Source organism: Channa argus, chromosome 20 (genome assembly GCF_033026475.1).
Source record: "Channa argus isolate prfri chromosome 20, Channa argus male v1.0, whole genome shotgun sequence".
Lineage (NCBI taxonomy): Eukaryota > Metazoa > Chordata > Actinopteri > Anabantiformes > Channidae > Channa > Channa argus.
The window spans coordinates 9,607,630-9,624,395 of record NC_090216.1 but is presented as its reverse complement, the minus strand read 5'-3'; the positions used below and the strand labels follow the sequence as shown (position 1 = coordinate 9,624,395).

The window sequence follows — 16,766 nt, the reverse complement described above, 5'->3', positions numbered from 1 at the left end:
ATATCAAAATGCTACAAAATTGGACTTAAATATTAAGGCCTGTAAAGTGAACATAGCCAAAGTTTCCTGCATTATGTACATGTATGCATCCAAATGAGCACTATAATAACCAATAGTTCCTTCACTGCTCTCTTTGTATTCAGTACTAACAGTGTTTTCAAAAAACAATTCTATTCTGCACTGATGCATCCTTCACTTGATTACTTTAACTATTATTCAGGGCTAATGGCATCGGTGGTTGTATTCCATGTGTGTACCTTTGTGCTGAAACAGAGTAACCTTGTGTAGAGGTTTTTGTTTAATAGCTGCTACTGGGGATGGTGCGAGTGTCTGACAGGGGTTGACACAAGACACTGATTACATGTAATGAGATAGCAGAAATTATATTACAAAAAGAGAATGGCGACTGCCCCCCCCCACCCCACAAAAAGTGTTGGTTCATTTCATACACACTAATTAAATTACACTTGAAAGAAAAATGGTCACTTGATTAGCCAAACATGTTTGAACGCAAAAATACATCTTAATTTTGAGATTAATAACACCACTACAATAACGGCTGTTTATAATGACAACAACTATCTAATTACAGCCTGTAAATGGGACTGAATTAACAACATATTGTGGTGGTTTATGTTTCTGGCAAACATTTTAAGCTGGTAATCACTAATGGGTTACAGGAACCTTCCCAACACTGGCTCCAGAGCCATGTGGGCACTTCGTCGCTCTAAGTGGCTGATGATGATTGGCCTGCTGGTGCCTGGCCCGTTCCGACCCCCCCCTCTGATTTCGTAGGGTAGAAAATGAGTTGTTGAATCCACTGTTAGCCACCTGCTATCTGAGTGTTTCTCTGCATTGTACATAACTGAAATTCCATCTGGTGGCAGAAATTAATGTGACATTTTGTCATCTGTACAAAGTGTTTATTTACTCTCAAAGTCGACAGAAAGCACCGGGGTCTCGAAGAGGTCTCACTCGCCTCCAGTCTCTCCCTTTATTCAGAGCACTGTTTATTTTCTTTGTCTTGCCTTTATTCCCGCACTCTCTTCCTCTTGTTCTCACATCACATTCATAAGTTCACTCACTAAATTACATATTAAGAATGTTGATTAAGATTTGATGCTATTTTCCTAATATGTTTCAAATGACGGAGTTGAAATACTTTTAGTCGCTATATGTGGTTCTGCCAAAGAATATTCTCTTCATAAGGCCATGGTAAAGAACGTTTTAGCCATGGCTTGATTCACACGTTCATCAGGTTGCTGATAAGAGCCTTGTCTCTGTATGTAGAGAGAAGATATCTAAACAGTGGCTAAAATCTGACAATGCAGTTGAGTGAAAATGTTTGCATCCATGTACTTAGAAGTTAAGCAAAATGAATGAAGAAACATCATATTTAAGTCACTATAAGCCATTACAAACTTTCCTTTACCATCAGAAGTAACGACACGGTCAAGGAGTGCATAAAAAGAAAGTTATATAGCTATATATAGTTGTAACTTTAACATGTAAAATTTAGATGTCTCAAGCAGTGTGCTAAGAGCAACAAAAACAACGGGATCATAAAACCTCAAAATGAAACCGATGAACTGCTTAAAAAAGAAAAAAAAAAAACAAAAAAAAAAATCAGAGCTACATAATAATCCACAACAAACAGCAGGGGACCTGAGTCAACGTTTGCATCACCACAGTCAGGCATAGTCTGCACAAATCTGGACTGTTTGGGAGAAAAGCATGCAGGAACCCAATGTTTACTTCTAGACATAAGGCAGCATGCTTTGACTATACTACGGAGCATGTGAACAAGTCAGAGTTTTGGAACAGGATTATGTGTTCTAATGAGTCCAAAGTTGATTTATTCGGTCTGAATTCAAACAGGTATGTGAGGAGAGTTTTAAAGCAAAGCCTCCTATTATCAGGCAAAAAGCTAAAAGTGAAGAAGAAGTGGATCCTTCAACAATACAATGATCTAAAGCACAAAGCAAATTCAACTCAGGAATGGTTTAAAAGAAACATGACCTTCCCTGTCTCCAGGCTTAATTATCATTAGAAAGCTGTGGATATATTAAAAGAAGGCTGTACATGGCAGACAACCAAGCAATCTAGTAAACTTGAAATAACTATGCCATAAAGAATGGACTAAAATTACACCGTAAAAAGATACAAACCCTGCTCAGAGGGTACCTAAAGTGGCTGGAGGACATTATAAAGGCAAAAGGATGACATACAAAGTATTAGAAATTTCATTAAAGGGGATGCAACCTTCAGCAATTTAATAATTGTAATTATTTTCCTACAACTTTGTTTTTATTAACTTGTTACCATTTTTTTACACCTGGTGATGAAGGAACATTTGTGATCACTGAATGTGAATTAAATATTATGTCAAAAAAAAAAAGAAAGAGTAAAACTTCTGACATTTCAAAGTTTGGGGATGTAAAGTTCTGTGTGACATGCAATTAGGAGGGAGAGGGAGAGACGAAGAGAGAGAACGAGAGAACGCAAGACACAGAGAGCGTGAGAGGCATGGTGTGTGCCAGTGACCCTCTCTGTAATGCTTACTACATTAGGGGTATTAAAAACATCAGGGTCCATTCTGCTACTGAGAAAGCAGACAGCTAAGTGGAGATGGTCTTCCTACAATGTGGAAATCCACTGTGTCAGCACAAATAGTCTTGAGGGTGAAGTTGCAGGCCATAATGCTAACTGGCGGGTCTTGTTTTACATACTTCTGAATAGTTACAGCATCCAAGCCTCACATGAGATGGAATGGGGTTGCACTCAGTGGTCAGAAATCAATGCACATGACCGCATTATGAAAACTATAAATCTCTTAAGCCATCTGGGTTTTTCCTTTTGAAAATTTACTGTTTGTTGTTTTGTATTTTTGTACTAACCATGACTTTCCCATTGTAACATTAAAACTAAGGTTAGTTGATAGTTTACTGAAAGTCAAACAAATAAGTTAATTTGAACTCAATTAATATCAACTTATTTTTTTTCACAGCAGTCCAATGAAAACATTACAGACAGACATTTTAACAGATAAATAGCCTGATCCACTCCTAATTCAATATTTCAACTAAAAGAAGCACTGAATTTGGCTCCATAAAGAGATATCATTTCAGACTTTTACAATTGATGCTAAATACATGACACCGAGCACATAACTCCTTTCAAAAGAAGATGCAACAACGTAAAACACTACAAGGTATTTCTAATTGTTCATGTTTCATGTGAGTGCGAGAGCATGTGGTGGGTAGTACTCACAGCTGGCACTGGTCTCCTTTGATCCCCTTGGTGGTGCAGAAGCACTTGCCAGTTGACACCTGGCACACATTTGCATGACCATTACACTTACAGGCTGCAAGTGGCAGAGAAACACAGATGAAGGAGAGGAAGCGGGAGAGAAGTACAAGAAAGAAAGAACAGAGGGACAAAAAAAATGTTTAATTATAGTAAGTTAGAAATCTGGATACATAGGTTTTTGTGAGCTTGTGTAGATGTGCATGATAAGTTAGGGTTCAGCGTCTCCTGATGAAACAATAAATCCGACAAGTCCCACAATCTATGCAATAACACTTGTTTTTCTCTCTTTTGAGCAGTAGGCTTCCCTACTGTTCACAATGTTAAGCTAGGCTACCAACATCTCTTCTGCTGTACTGAACACACAGACATGAAATTGATATTGATCTGAGTGAGCTGGTAAACAAGTGTATTTCCCAAAAGATTGGCTGAACTTCAAAGATCTGATACACGATGGAGAAAATATGCCCCCTGTAAATAGGATACTATAATTCCCGCAAGGCATGCGTGTGTGGAATATAAAGAGTGTAGCGATAGGTGTGTGAAAGATGAGTGAATTGGCTCCTGAAGTGCTTACAGTGTCCGATCCTTTCAGGTTTGCATTTCCGGGACAGAACACTGATCTCTTTCTTTCAGTTCACTAAGCATTTAAAACACTGGCGAGGAGTATTAGAGAAGGGTCACTGGACACAGCTCCGCTTTAAGCACATTTCCAAAGATGGTACATATGAATTTTTTAGGTGACAGAGCTGCTTTTGACTGAATGTCTTAGCACTTTGTCATATACTTCTCGTTACTGACAGCTGGTGACACAGTGATTTCACTTTACTATGTGCAAGTCACACTCAACAGGAGGTTTTGCTAAGTGTGAATCCCAACACTGAAAATGAGATGGATCCCTTGTTTTCAAATGGATATACATAGAAAAACCACAACATTTAAACCAGCAAGGTCTGTTGCTATGCAGCCCCACACACAGCAAGTTGTGATGCACCATTTGTTCTGACACCTGTCTGTGATAGGCGACACTGAAAATTTTCAGCAATTAGTGCTACAGAGCTTCTGGGGGACAAGACCAGACATGCTACGCTTCGCTCCTCACATGCACCAGTTGGCATCCATGAACTTTGCTGGATGCCATTTTTGCTAGGTACTGACCACGGCATACTTGGGGAAAACCCAAAAAGACCTACTGCCTTGGAGATGCTCTGATGACCAGTAAAGCCATTACAATTTCGCCCTGACAAAGACACTCAGGTCTGTACGTCTGGACATTTTTTCCTGCTTCCATCACATCATCTTAAAGAACCGACTGCTCAAATGGGGCCTAATATATCCTACTATTGTAATGAGATAATCTACATTAATTACTTTAAGAGGCTTTATTGTTGTGGCAGAACAAAGATTTTTGAGTCAATTCATGGCTGTGTAAGATTGAGTAGAATATTGCCTTCATATACACTCACCTGGGTAGTTTCACTTAGAGCACAGATGATGGTATCTGATTTATTAATTTTTTTTGTCCTTTCGAGTTATCCCGTTTATCATTGTCTGCATGTTGATTTGGCACAGTTTTTACACTGGATGCCCTTCCTGATGCAACCCTCCCCAATTTCTACCGGGGTTGGGCCGGCACTGCACAGCTGGGGAGTGAAATGGGTTGTTGGAATGATGGTATCTGATACCAAGTGTGAATGTGTTCCGAGTGTGTGTGTGTGTGTGTGTGTGTGTGTGTGTGTGTGTGTGTGTGTGTGTGTGTAGCTCCCATGTCTGGAAAGTCAAACTAGCAGACTTTATGTGGTTTTGCATTGAAAACAGGAACGCTGTGTAAATTATGGGATGCAGTCGCTCAAGAAAATGTAGTGTGCATTGAGCAGAACAGGTAGATAATAAATCTCTATTGTGTAGTTGTCAGAAACTCAATCAGGTAGTTTTACATTCAGAGAGCAAATCCTTAAAACTAGTACAACAATCATTTATATATGCTTATCTTTCTAAAAGGTTCCCTTATGTCACCATTTCTACACATGGGCAACTCTTTTGATAAAGATTTCTTTTTTCTTTTTTTTTTTTTTTTTTTTTTAACAAAAGCGTTTCTTCTGCTTGGAAACCCCCCCGAAACAAGAGGCGTGTATTTGACCTTCACTTTTACCTGCTGGTTCTACAATGCTGCAGACTTATTCTAGTGTAATCTTGACATTCCACTGTCTTAGTGAACCAAAGATATATCAACAAAGATCAGACATTTATTTTGCGGTTAGCAGTTTTTCTTCAAAAAAATGATATTTTCATTAATCAAATTGACAGACAACCTGTCACTAGTTCTAATCAATACGCTATAGTGCCATCTGTTGGTTATAAAGTTGTATTACTGTATGCTTGTTGTGCAGCTTCACTTATCAGAACTATTATGACTTAAACACACACAGGTCTAGCAAAAACACAAAATGGAGGAGATCATTTGTGTTGTATTTGTTTAAGTTTAAGAGAGATTAGAAAAGGTTAAGGGAGTTCATACATCACTTGGCTGCTTTACCAAAACAACAACAAGGAAATTCATTAACTTTTTGTTCAGAAATAACTCATTTCAGGAGCAGTACAGCACTTACCCTGGCATTTGCCACCATTGGTTGGGTCTCCATGGTAACCAGGCATGCAGGTCTGGCAGTTAAGACCGGTGGTGAGGTTACGGCACTGTTCACACACGCTGCCGTTCACACATGTGCTGTGGCCATTACACTGACAAGCTGAGAAAAGAATCAGAGGGTAAGCAACTATCAGCACTTAAGCTTTTTGTAGCTTTCCTTCAAACAGATATTGAGGACACACATCAATAAATAAAATATTTAAAAAAAACTTCCGATCTTGACTCAGAGCACAAGGGGGCAGAAAGAACATCTACAATTCATTTATATTATATTTAATAAATTGAAAAAAATGGGTGAATTTCAGCAAAGATAGGCAGATAGGCACTGTTTTTACAGAGAAATATTTGAATATTTTGTATCAAAGTTTCGCAATCTTTTTATCATCCCCTATGTAGCTAACAAACCGCTACTTTAGGTTTGACTCTAGGCCAAGAGAAATTGTTGGGATTGTTATTAGTGCTTCTTAGAAAATGACAGATCCATCTGCTGTTAGATGCTTGGTCCGTCATGCCATATTACTTTTGATCTAACCAGACCTTCTTCTATAACAACAATATGTAATAATATATTTAAATATCCTATTGAAAATAAAAATAATTGAAATCTAACAATAAAATAAACGAAATGAGAAAATCCTGATTACACTTATTTGCATCTTTTACCATGTATAATTTAAAATGTGCAAGAATTACATCACAAATTTTATGTAATGTAAAGTATCAGTGAAAATATCTGTTATGACCTGAATGATTACGTTTTATTAATCCAACAAATAAAAACACTAATAATTAAATCATACCACTGAGCCACTGAGTACAATTTAAATTATCAGATTTCAAATACCACTGTGTACATTATCACCTTACATGGACTGGGTGAATCCATTAAAAGGTCATATAGCATAAGGTTGCATGAAGTCAATGGGGAGGGATTAGTTGCATAGGGAAGATGTAACAGGAACCCTTGATAAGAACATCTTATTAAACCTAAGACGTGAGAGTCAATAGGTACTAACATCAGGCTTATGATACACAATCCGAAATATCACCAAGATCAACAGGAAGTGGATCTCTTACCAGGACACTGAATGAAGGCCCACTCAAAACCCTTGTCTTTAGGGCAGCTGACCAGCTCCAGACTCATGTCCCGGGAATGGCCTTGCTGGCCCTGCTTCACCAGTCTCTTCATGGGGCCCCGGTATGAGCCCTCCATGCAGAGGCCCTTTCCTGTGCTGCTGGGATCACCACACCAGCCGCACTCAGGCTGCTCCAGGCATTGGGAACATGTTCGCAGGCCTGAACAGTTCTGGGCTAAGAGCAGAAAAGAAACTTTAGTGAGTTTTGTGTTCTCCCACATTGCTGCTGCTCTTGTTGTCTCCATTCCACAGTTTTTTAACCTTTGCACAGTCAAACTTTTACTGCTAGTTTGTTTACATTGTTTAATTTCCAGGATTTATTTTGTAGAATTTCAGCCTTTTAAACACACTATAAAATTATTTATGAATTCACAACATTTCGGTCTCTTAGACCTTCATGAGGTGTATACAAATCCTTGAACCGGCTTTCTTCAGTGCACCTGTTGCACATTTAGGTGTCCCGAGACCTTATTCAGCCTTTAGAACAAACAACTTCAGCCATTTCTTAGCCTCTAGATAATTTGCAACTAGTTATCTAGTAAGCTGTCAGGACTAGAGACTTAAAAGAGGATTTAAGAAAAAACAAATGTCAAGCATTAAATTGTTAAAGATAAGGGGGAAAGTCATAGTTTGAGACAGGCAATGTGTCACCAAACCAGAGTCAGTGAAAAGTTTGTGATTTGAGCAAAGTTGAATTAAAGGCTTGAATGTGATGTGTGAAGTGGCACCTTGCTCTAAACTCAGGAGCCCAAAAGGAGCCAGAGAGCGATGCCTTTTTGTCAGTTGGGGGATGAACTTTCAAGCCACTAAATTGCTTGACAAGTTTCAGCGTCACCACTTGCCTGTCAGACAGACACTTTATGGGGAGAAAATGCCCCTACTATTTTAAGGAGACAAACATTGAGTGCTTTTACCTCAGTTTATGTCAAACAAATCTCCAGCTATTCTGCTAATGGATGTGAAACCATGACAACGCCAGAGCAATCAGTACAAAGTAAAGGCCATTTAAGTTTGTTTTGACGAAAGGACGTAAGTGGCAGATTTCTCAGGAAAATACCTTGGACAAAAGAAGTAGCTGTATAAGGACTTCTTTCTTGCCACCACACAAAAGCATGTTGAAATACAAAATCTGGCACAAAAGCTAAATCCACATCTTTCACATTGGATTTTGACATATAAATCGATAAGTGTGAACATGAACAACTAAAGCTGAGACCTGGAGCAGTTACATAAACTGGATGGTGATTATATGACAGGCTCTGCAGAGCAAAAGAAGTCTAGTTTTATCTGGTGTTGCACATTTTTAACCAAAGAACACATATACACTCTCTTCCTGATGTGGGTTTTCACATCACATTTAACACATAAATTACTTTGACTTCAAACCTGTTTGCAAAACCAGGTTAACTGGGTCTCAACCTGGCTTGTTTTCTGCCTGCTATCAACAGAAGATCTGCTTTAAAACAACAAGTTCAGTATTAATCATTACCCACTGGAATTTGCGATGTTGCGATCACAACAATAAATTCATCTGATCTCCCATGAATTGTGCCCTACCTTGTAATTTAGAACATTCTTAAAAAAAAAACATGCAACTTGTTCTTTACAACATGCATTTACATTTTTTGGAAAAGCTATGATGTACCAGGTATTTTAGTCCACAACAATCACTAACAAAGATCACTAAAACATCTGCATAATCCTGAAAGGACTGACTTTCTGCAAAAATAATGTCAACCCTGGGTACTAAAAAAACAAGATAATAAAACAATACTGGTGAATGTTGTGATGGCAGAGATACAGTTTGTTTTTTATTTTCCTTTATTTGCTAATGGCTTCATTTGCTATAAAAAAATGGAGAAACATAGTGTGTTCATGGAAAAAAAAAAACCATTTTCTCTGGTTTGCATGTTTGATTTTCTAAGTCATGAATAAAAGAGTTTTTTCTTTCAATTGGTAATTACATAACAGATACAAATTATTAACAACATAAAGACTTATACTCCACAGCAAATCAGCAAATTCCTACACTAAACAATAACAACACACTTCAGCTTTTCAAGGTGCCCCAACAGGCAATGATACTACAGAGTGTTTTATGCTGGCTGCATGGTTTAAAGTGCATTTATACAGTGTACTCAGCCCAAAGCACACATTAGTATGTACTGAAAATGAGGAGGAATGAATTCAAGTAGGTGAGATAATTCAAGACAAAAGTGGTGATTGAAACTTCAAGAGGACAAGTGAAGGAGCGAAGTCAGCCACAACAAACAAAACCAGAAGAAAGCACTCAGTAGTGGATATTTATAAGGTACCCTTCTGTGTCCTTCATGCCAAAAGGGACTAATTCATCAAGACAAATATCCACAGTGTACAGAAACATCTCTGGGATACCTAACACAAGCCAACACAAATGAATTTGAGGCTGTACCCTTGGGCTCCTTAAATTTGTTACTCACTAAACTGACCAGAAATGTTTTTACGATCTGACACAACTGCGGGTATAATTCATACATCACGCAGCCGTACCACAAAGGCCCAAAGGACTTCAATGACCTTCAGGTAAGAGAGCTCTCTGATCAACTTGTCACTGTGCACTGAAAACAGTTTTACCTGTGTTTGTTTATCCATGCCCACTTCTGAATCAGAATAACAAAATCAGAATAATAATTGAAGCATGTCCTTATATTTTTTCCATGTTCATATATCCTACCAGAGTGGCTAATGGCACAGTTTACACAGCTTTCTGCATTGGGCCATTTTATAGCTTCCTCTGCATTTATTGTTTTATAATTATCGATGAATGGTAGGCAAGACCACCACATTATAAAGTGCTATATTTCACAGCGCATTCCTAATTAGATTTAGTTAGATCTAATTGAAGAACTGCCTTTTGCTTTTGGTTTTTACGTAATAATTATATAACACAGGCTAAGGCTCTTTTCCATTTACTACATGTTGGCTAAATTAGCATTATTGATTTGTGTAACCCCTAATTGAACTTAAAACATACAGGAGATTGTGTTCCCAAAGTGAACAACAACAAAAAAGATTATATTTATTATTATATTTACAACAATGGGTGAGCAGATGTTGCCATTAAGTTCTCCTCTCAGTCAGAGGGCTTGCATTTGCAACAACTCTGAAACCGTTCCTTGATCCATGGCTGTCCTTAAACTACTTAAATCCAGCTAATAGTAAAGAGTCTGTAGCTCAGTCAACAGGGAAATCTAACCGTTGGGGCCACTATATGAGAGAGTAATTGACCATTACAAGCCAAAAACAGCCTCCAAAGCCAATCACAGGAAACTAATACCATTTTCCCTCTGACACAAACACCTTCCACTTTAAGCTGTTTTCCTCCCATAACCTCCTCTCTCTCCCTCTCTCAGTGATGAATATTGACTGTCTACAGAAGCCAATCTGGAAAAGCTTATTGCCAGCAACCTTAATGCCAGACTACAAACTTCACAGAGGCTTCATCTAGAGTACGTTTAGTAAAAGACACTTACCTACACAATCTCCAGTCTGCCACTCCAGACACTGGCCATAGGGAAAAGAGATGACATACGCAGTGGAGTCAACACAGCGCTGTGCACTGCTGCACCACATACACTCCATGTTCTGGCTGGTACAGTTGGCACAGTTTGTGTGGAGTGAGCAAAGCTTCTTACATGAAGGACGGGCACTTTGATTCGGGTTTCCTGGATAGAAAAAAACAAAATAAAATTCAGAATTCCCATAGCTACTGTTCAATGTAAAAATGTACCCAAACAAAAAACATGGTAATGTAGTGTGTGTACGAGTGTCTCTCACCAGTAGCTTTTTCACAGATGAGGCCGTGGGCAGTGGCGGTGCATGGATTGGCTCTCAGGCCTGAAACCTGGGGCTCCTCCAAGTAAGCACAGAAACCAGAGTCACTGGGCTCACCAGGCAGCCAGCGCAGGCTGCTGTTGGTGAAGGGAGACATGTCCTCCCAACCCCAGTATGACACGTTAATTTTCCTCAGACCCACCCAAGGAGACAGCCGCTGTTGAGAGACCAAAAAAGACTAAACACAAATATGCCTGAAAGACACTGTGTTTTCGAAGGCAAGCTAATATTTCATAACTGGCTGCTCTTGTGCCCTATCATAGTATTTTAAGAAACAAATGGCTCCTGCATTTCCAGCAAACCAAGGATGTCATTAAAAGTGCACTGCAAACAATTTCAAAGACATGATTACTTATTTGCCTTCAGGATTCAATATTTAATGTAATGGGAAAATGATGGAAAATGGCATGTCAAGGTGCTGTTTGAAACAAACAGGTGACTTTCAACCCAGAGGACTGACAACAAATGACAAACTCATGAATACAGGCATGAGTGTTGATGCACTGAGTATAGTACACAGTATATGCATGAAGAGAAGATGTGTGATGTGTGCATTAGTGTAAAAAAAATTAAATCAATGCAATCTTTCCATTAAAGATGATAAAACACTGATGTATGATTTTGTTAACTACTTGTATTTTTATAATCGGCTGCCTAAAACATATGCGTAGGCCAGTAGGTCTAAAATTGTAACTTAAAACCTCAAAATCTTGATATATAGTTTTGCTTCTTAAAAGGTACAATATGCAACTTAAGATAGCACATGCATGACACTCAAAATCTTCTATTCCATCCTTACAGGCCTCCCTGTTATGGCCGATCTATTATCTGCAGGTAGTCTTCGGTATGCAAATAAAATAAAAGACAATGCTCCAAAATATAGCTGAAATAATAAAATAAAAACAATAAGTTTGGAACATTGAGGTTAAAAAACCAAAAGCCTGAGATTGTTTTCCAATTGTAATTGCATCACATTTATAAACAAATCATATAGTTTTTAGAACTGGCTGTGGTAAGAAAAACTCAAAAGGCAAGTATTACACAAGCTAAAAGGGGGGTTACAATCAAGACAAAACAGAGAAGTACACAAGTACAGAAGTCTACTCTACTTTCGGCTTATCCCTTGAGTTCAGGGTCGCCACAGCGGATCATTGTCCGCATGTTGATTTGGCACAGTTTTTACGCCGGATGCCCTTCCTGACGCAACCCTCCCCAATTTCTACCGGGCTTGGACCGGCACTGCATCGCTGGGGAGGGGGGATGGGCTGTAAGGGGTTCAGTGTCTTGCCCAGGGACACTTCGACATATAGCCAGGGCTGGGGATTGAACCACTCACCCTGTGGTCCGTAAGCAACTGCCTTTACCAACTGAGCTATAGCCGCCCCAACTGAGCTATAGCCGCCCAAGTACACACAAGTACAGAAGTGATCAGGATAAAATTATGCCAGATTACATATCTCCTCGGAATTCCTAGCAGATTAGAGTAGCAGATAACCACTCCCAGGTTGTAAGCTGCATACTCAAAAAGCCAGTTTCGGTAATGATTCTTACATGTAGTATTTACTGCAGGTATGACAATACACAACAAAAGTATCACATTTTAAATTGGAACACTTTAGAAATCCAGCATTTTTTTATTTTATTTCATTATTTATTCACCTTGTCATGTTGCTGAAGCTTCTTGAGCTCTGCAAGCACAAAGTCCACTTGTTTGGAGGTGGTGAGTGATGCGATGTTTCCATTAAGATTCTTGCAATAGTGTTGGGCATTGTCATAACTCTCACGGCTGGAGTTGATCCTTAGGCAGACCTCACCCACCTGGCTCCAACCCTCACTGCACTGCTGGGCTGCAAAAAAGACAGCGTGAGCTTAGACATGGAGTTAAGGGATGTTGGATCTTACTTAAACTGCACTTACAGTCTACTCTAAACTAGTCTTTACAGCTACTGCCACTTAAAACATACTTTGATCTCCATTAATGTGTGGGAAAAATCCAAAACTCAGAAAATGTAATTAGTAAATCAGAACTTTTAATAATGATTGCTGATGAAAAGGGGGTGCCAAGTCTGCTTCCATCCAAACCAAAGGTGATTTATGTCTTTGATTTAATTATTTGTGTGTAAGTGTGAGTATTTTATTTACCTTAGAGAGACAGTGATTTTTGGAGGCCAAATATCCTGTTACTCACTGCTTCTCATTAAAATATGGTCATTTAGATGTATGTTTTTGTGTGTGCAAATGATGCATTGAATCCCTTTTAGGCATTAGAAACACACACACACACACACACACACACACGATTTGCAGATCTCACTGCTACAACAAGCCCTTAGGCGACAAGGCTTCATGAGCTGAGAATTATGGATAAAGTGACAGCACCATTACTTTGGATTTAGCCAGAGTCAACACTGGGGAGGGTGGCACAGGGTAAGAGGTAAACTAAACACATTGCCAGACCTGATAAACAACATCAGGATGGTATCTTGAAAGTACATTTCTGAAAATACCAGATACCGTGTTTAAATCTGATCTACAGAGGCAAATAAAAGAAAGACATCTCGATAAATTGTCCTCCACATTCTGTTAAAATTAAGTTTTTAATCATTTGCTATTATTTATGTTAGTTTAAAAAGTTAAACCAAAATAGTAAAAACAATGAATATCATGTCTTTACACATTAGACACAATGCAAATAAACAACACAAAATAGCAAAACTTTTGGAGGTGAGTTGAACACACCACAAACATTCATATGTAACACCACAAACATTCATATGTAACACAAGACAAATGTGCAACTGGGTTCTTAAAAAACATAGGATGTCTGTGCTGCACATTAGACAACACTACTGCAAATGGACTGAGTTTGCAGAGTCATATTTCCGTGTGATACTTTAAAACATTTCTAATCTCTTTCAGCACAAAGATGATTTTGCATATTTTAACTATGCACCGCAGGCTCACTTCTAGGTAGGTTTACCTGCAAAGATTAGACTGCGTTTAATATTTTTGTGAGACGTATCAACAAGCTGCATTGTTTTTGGTCAGAGGTGCTCTTGTTGCTGTCAATAAGTTAAATAAATAGACCTGGGCGAGAAAAAAATAAATGCTGCTTTATCACACAGTAAAATCCATCCTTGATGTGAAATAGCTCACTAACAGATTTTTTTTTTTTAAACATATTTGTAAAAATCGTTTGGGAAATCCAGTCTGTGAAGAATATAAGTGCTACACTTAAATGACATGAAAACTATGCTTTACTGTTTTATTGACCAACAATTTCCAAATTCTTCACAAAAACATACTAAAACCTGACTCTCTTTTCACGCATGTATGAGGGCCAATTCCTTCGATAAGATGGTCTATGTTTGTGTGTATGGAAACTAGACTTGTAGTTCCATATTTTTTCCTACCAGGCAAAGCATGGCACTCTGACTGATTCTGGTCCCACTGACAGTTGAGATTTAGTAAGCAGCTCTTGCAGTTGGCAAGTTTGCTGCACACCTGCTCGTTCCGCACCGGACACCCAGTAAAGTTCTTCACGGTCTACACCAGAAAAGAAAAGACAAAAGGTCAAAATATATTTAACATTAGTCAAAAAGTGTTAGTGTTAGTTAAAGGAGTCTGTGCAAATAATAAGAATAATAAGTTGTCATGCTTAAGCTTGCACAATTTTCAGTCAGCTTTGTCAGTGTGTGTGTGTGTGTGTGTGTGTGTGTGTGTGTGTGTGTGTGTGTGTGTGTGTGTGTGTGTGTGTGTGTGTTTCTGTGAAGGGGAGTTTAACTAAATGGGAAGCACTCTGGCTCCCCCTGTTGGATTACTCACAGAGGTACAGTTGCTGAAAGCAGAGATACACTTTTTGTCATCGCACCACTGGCACCCGTTAGTGTTGGCTGTACAGCTGGCACAGTCTGAGAACCGGTAGCATCGCTCATCCACTGTGGCTAAAAAGGGACAGGAAGACGGACATGAGTTCGTATTTGGTCAACACAGGCTTGATGTGTAATTGGTTCCATATGAATAGAAATTTGTGAAAGAAAACAGCTTTTTTGTAACTCAGTTTTGGTGACAGCTACCCATTAAAGATATGGTAACCTGTCTGTGTAAAAAATTATTTGTTCTTTACAATAAGTCAAAGCTAAAAGCACAATGCCATGTCAATTTAGTTAGATAATTAAACACTTACACAAGAGTTAAAGGCTCCAAGTTAAGCCTGTGGGTAAAACTGTAATCTGATTTTTCTGGACTGATAAATTATTTTTATCTATTATTTTTACCATTTAAAAAACCAACACTATTTTAAGCCGCTGCATGTGCACTACACACCTGGTGCTCTTCTAAAGCCAGCCAACCTCCTCCTGTTTATTCCCTGTTATTACAACCTTAAGATAACTGACTAAGTCTATATGGTGTGATTTGAGAAGTTTCCTGCTAACCTTAACCATTAGCATTTTCTTGTCCCAGGAAGATGTTGGGACTGAGTAGTGCCACAGAAACAATATTATTTGGCATCAGGTTTTATACGAGCAGCAGTGATTAGACATAATCTAAGCTAAGCTTATTTGAAATCTTCATCCTGCTCCAGTGTGAGTGTTAGTGGTGCTAGATAGAGGGCAAGAAGACAGATCAATTTGTAAAAGGCTGATGTACACTATTGAAATGGCTTTAGGTAATACTGGTGAATCCAAAACTGCATTTGCCAAGGTAAAGGTTTTCTACAAAAGTGGGGAATTGAGTTAGTTCTGCATTAAAACAAGAAAAAGAACAGTCATCTTGGGAAGATATGACAATTGAGAAGTCTGGATGCTTTACCGGCTTTAGAGGGACAGAATGGGGCAGGAGTGAGGCTTCCATTAGCCATATGGGGTTCCCAAGGAAGACAGCGACCTCTGATCCAGATGCAGCGAACCCCAGGGCCAGCCTTCGCACATCCCTCCTCCGTCGTAAAGGCCTGGCAGCTGGGAGGTCGGTAAACAAGCACATCATTGAGCAGCACGCTGGAGAAGCCCCCAAACACATACATTGACCTGGCAAAAAAAAAAACAACACAGTTTAAGAGTCGTGAAAAAAACAATTCAATTCGGCAAAGATAATTTCTGTGCATGAGGCACTTCCAGAGTGTTTCAGTCTAAGTGGAGATTCCCTTAGAATTAAAAAGACTCACCCATTGCTAACCACAGCAGAGTGACCAAAGCGGTTTACATCCCTGTGAAGGTCTGGTTTAGGCAGAAGCCTCCAATCATCACAGGCTAAAGAAAAGACCAGATGCAGGACACCATTTAGTCTTTTTTATGTGCGTGCACGTAATTTTTTAAAGGGTACACACATCGTTTTCCGCGAAGAAAAGGGATAAATATGACAATGCAGATAAAGGTAGCAAAAAATATATTATAGTCCCTAAAACTTTAGTAAGTACAATTTTAAATAAATGAATACAATCTGCATATAAATAAGTGCTAAAACTTTAGAAGCACAATTAAATATCAAAGAACCACACAAATCTAAATGAAGTAGATGAATAATGACTGATGAACAATGAATCTTACCAATGTCATAGGCAAGAAAGTCTGCAGAGAAACACTTGGCCCCGTTGCTGAGTGATGTGTCGTTGTGTGTATTGCCACCAAAGATGAGCAGGGTCCCGCTGAGGAGCACAGCCGAGTGCAAGTACCGTGGAAACCCGCTCTCTCTCAGGATAAACCTGACAACAAATGCACAACAAGGGCGTCAAGCATTTGATGCAGTTTTATAAACATAGACTGGAAGACATTATGAATAAAGAAAGAAGAATATGTCAGTCTAAG

The 16,766-nt window shown here is 38.8% G+C and overlaps 1 protein-coding gene across 4 annotated transcripts in view; it reads right to left on the bottom strand.

Annotated features, from left to right (window-relative positions):
* Positions 1-16,766, bottom strand: part of atrnl1b (attractin-like 1b) — a 57,318-nt gene that overhangs the window by 30,424 nt on the left and 10,128 nt on the right. For all 4 annotated transcript variants that reach the window (XM_067487555.1, XM_067487557.1, XM_067487556.1 and 1 more), the window contains exons 10-20: positions 16,509-16,663; positions 16,127-16,211; positions 15,775-15,989; positions 14,788-14,906; positions 14,376-14,508; positions 12,622-12,809; positions 10,906-11,119; positions 10,602-10,793; positions 7,031-7,264; positions 5,916-6,053; positions 3,271-3,364 (exon numbers count right to left, since the gene is read on the bottom strand). In XM_067487555.1, coding sequence (XP_067343656.1) covers positions 3,271-3,364; positions 5,916-6,053; positions 7,031-7,264; positions 10,602-10,793; positions 10,906-11,119; positions 12,622-12,809; positions 14,376-14,508; positions 14,788-14,906; positions 15,775-15,989; positions 16,127-16,211; positions 16,509-16,663 — 1,767 coding nt within the window. The remainder of the gene's footprint in view (positions 1-3,270; positions 3,365-5,915; positions 6,054-7,030; positions 7,265-10,601; positions 10,794-10,905; positions 11,120-12,621; positions 12,810-14,375; positions 14,509-14,787; positions 14,907-15,774; positions 15,990-16,126; positions 16,212-16,508; positions 16,664-16,766) is intronic.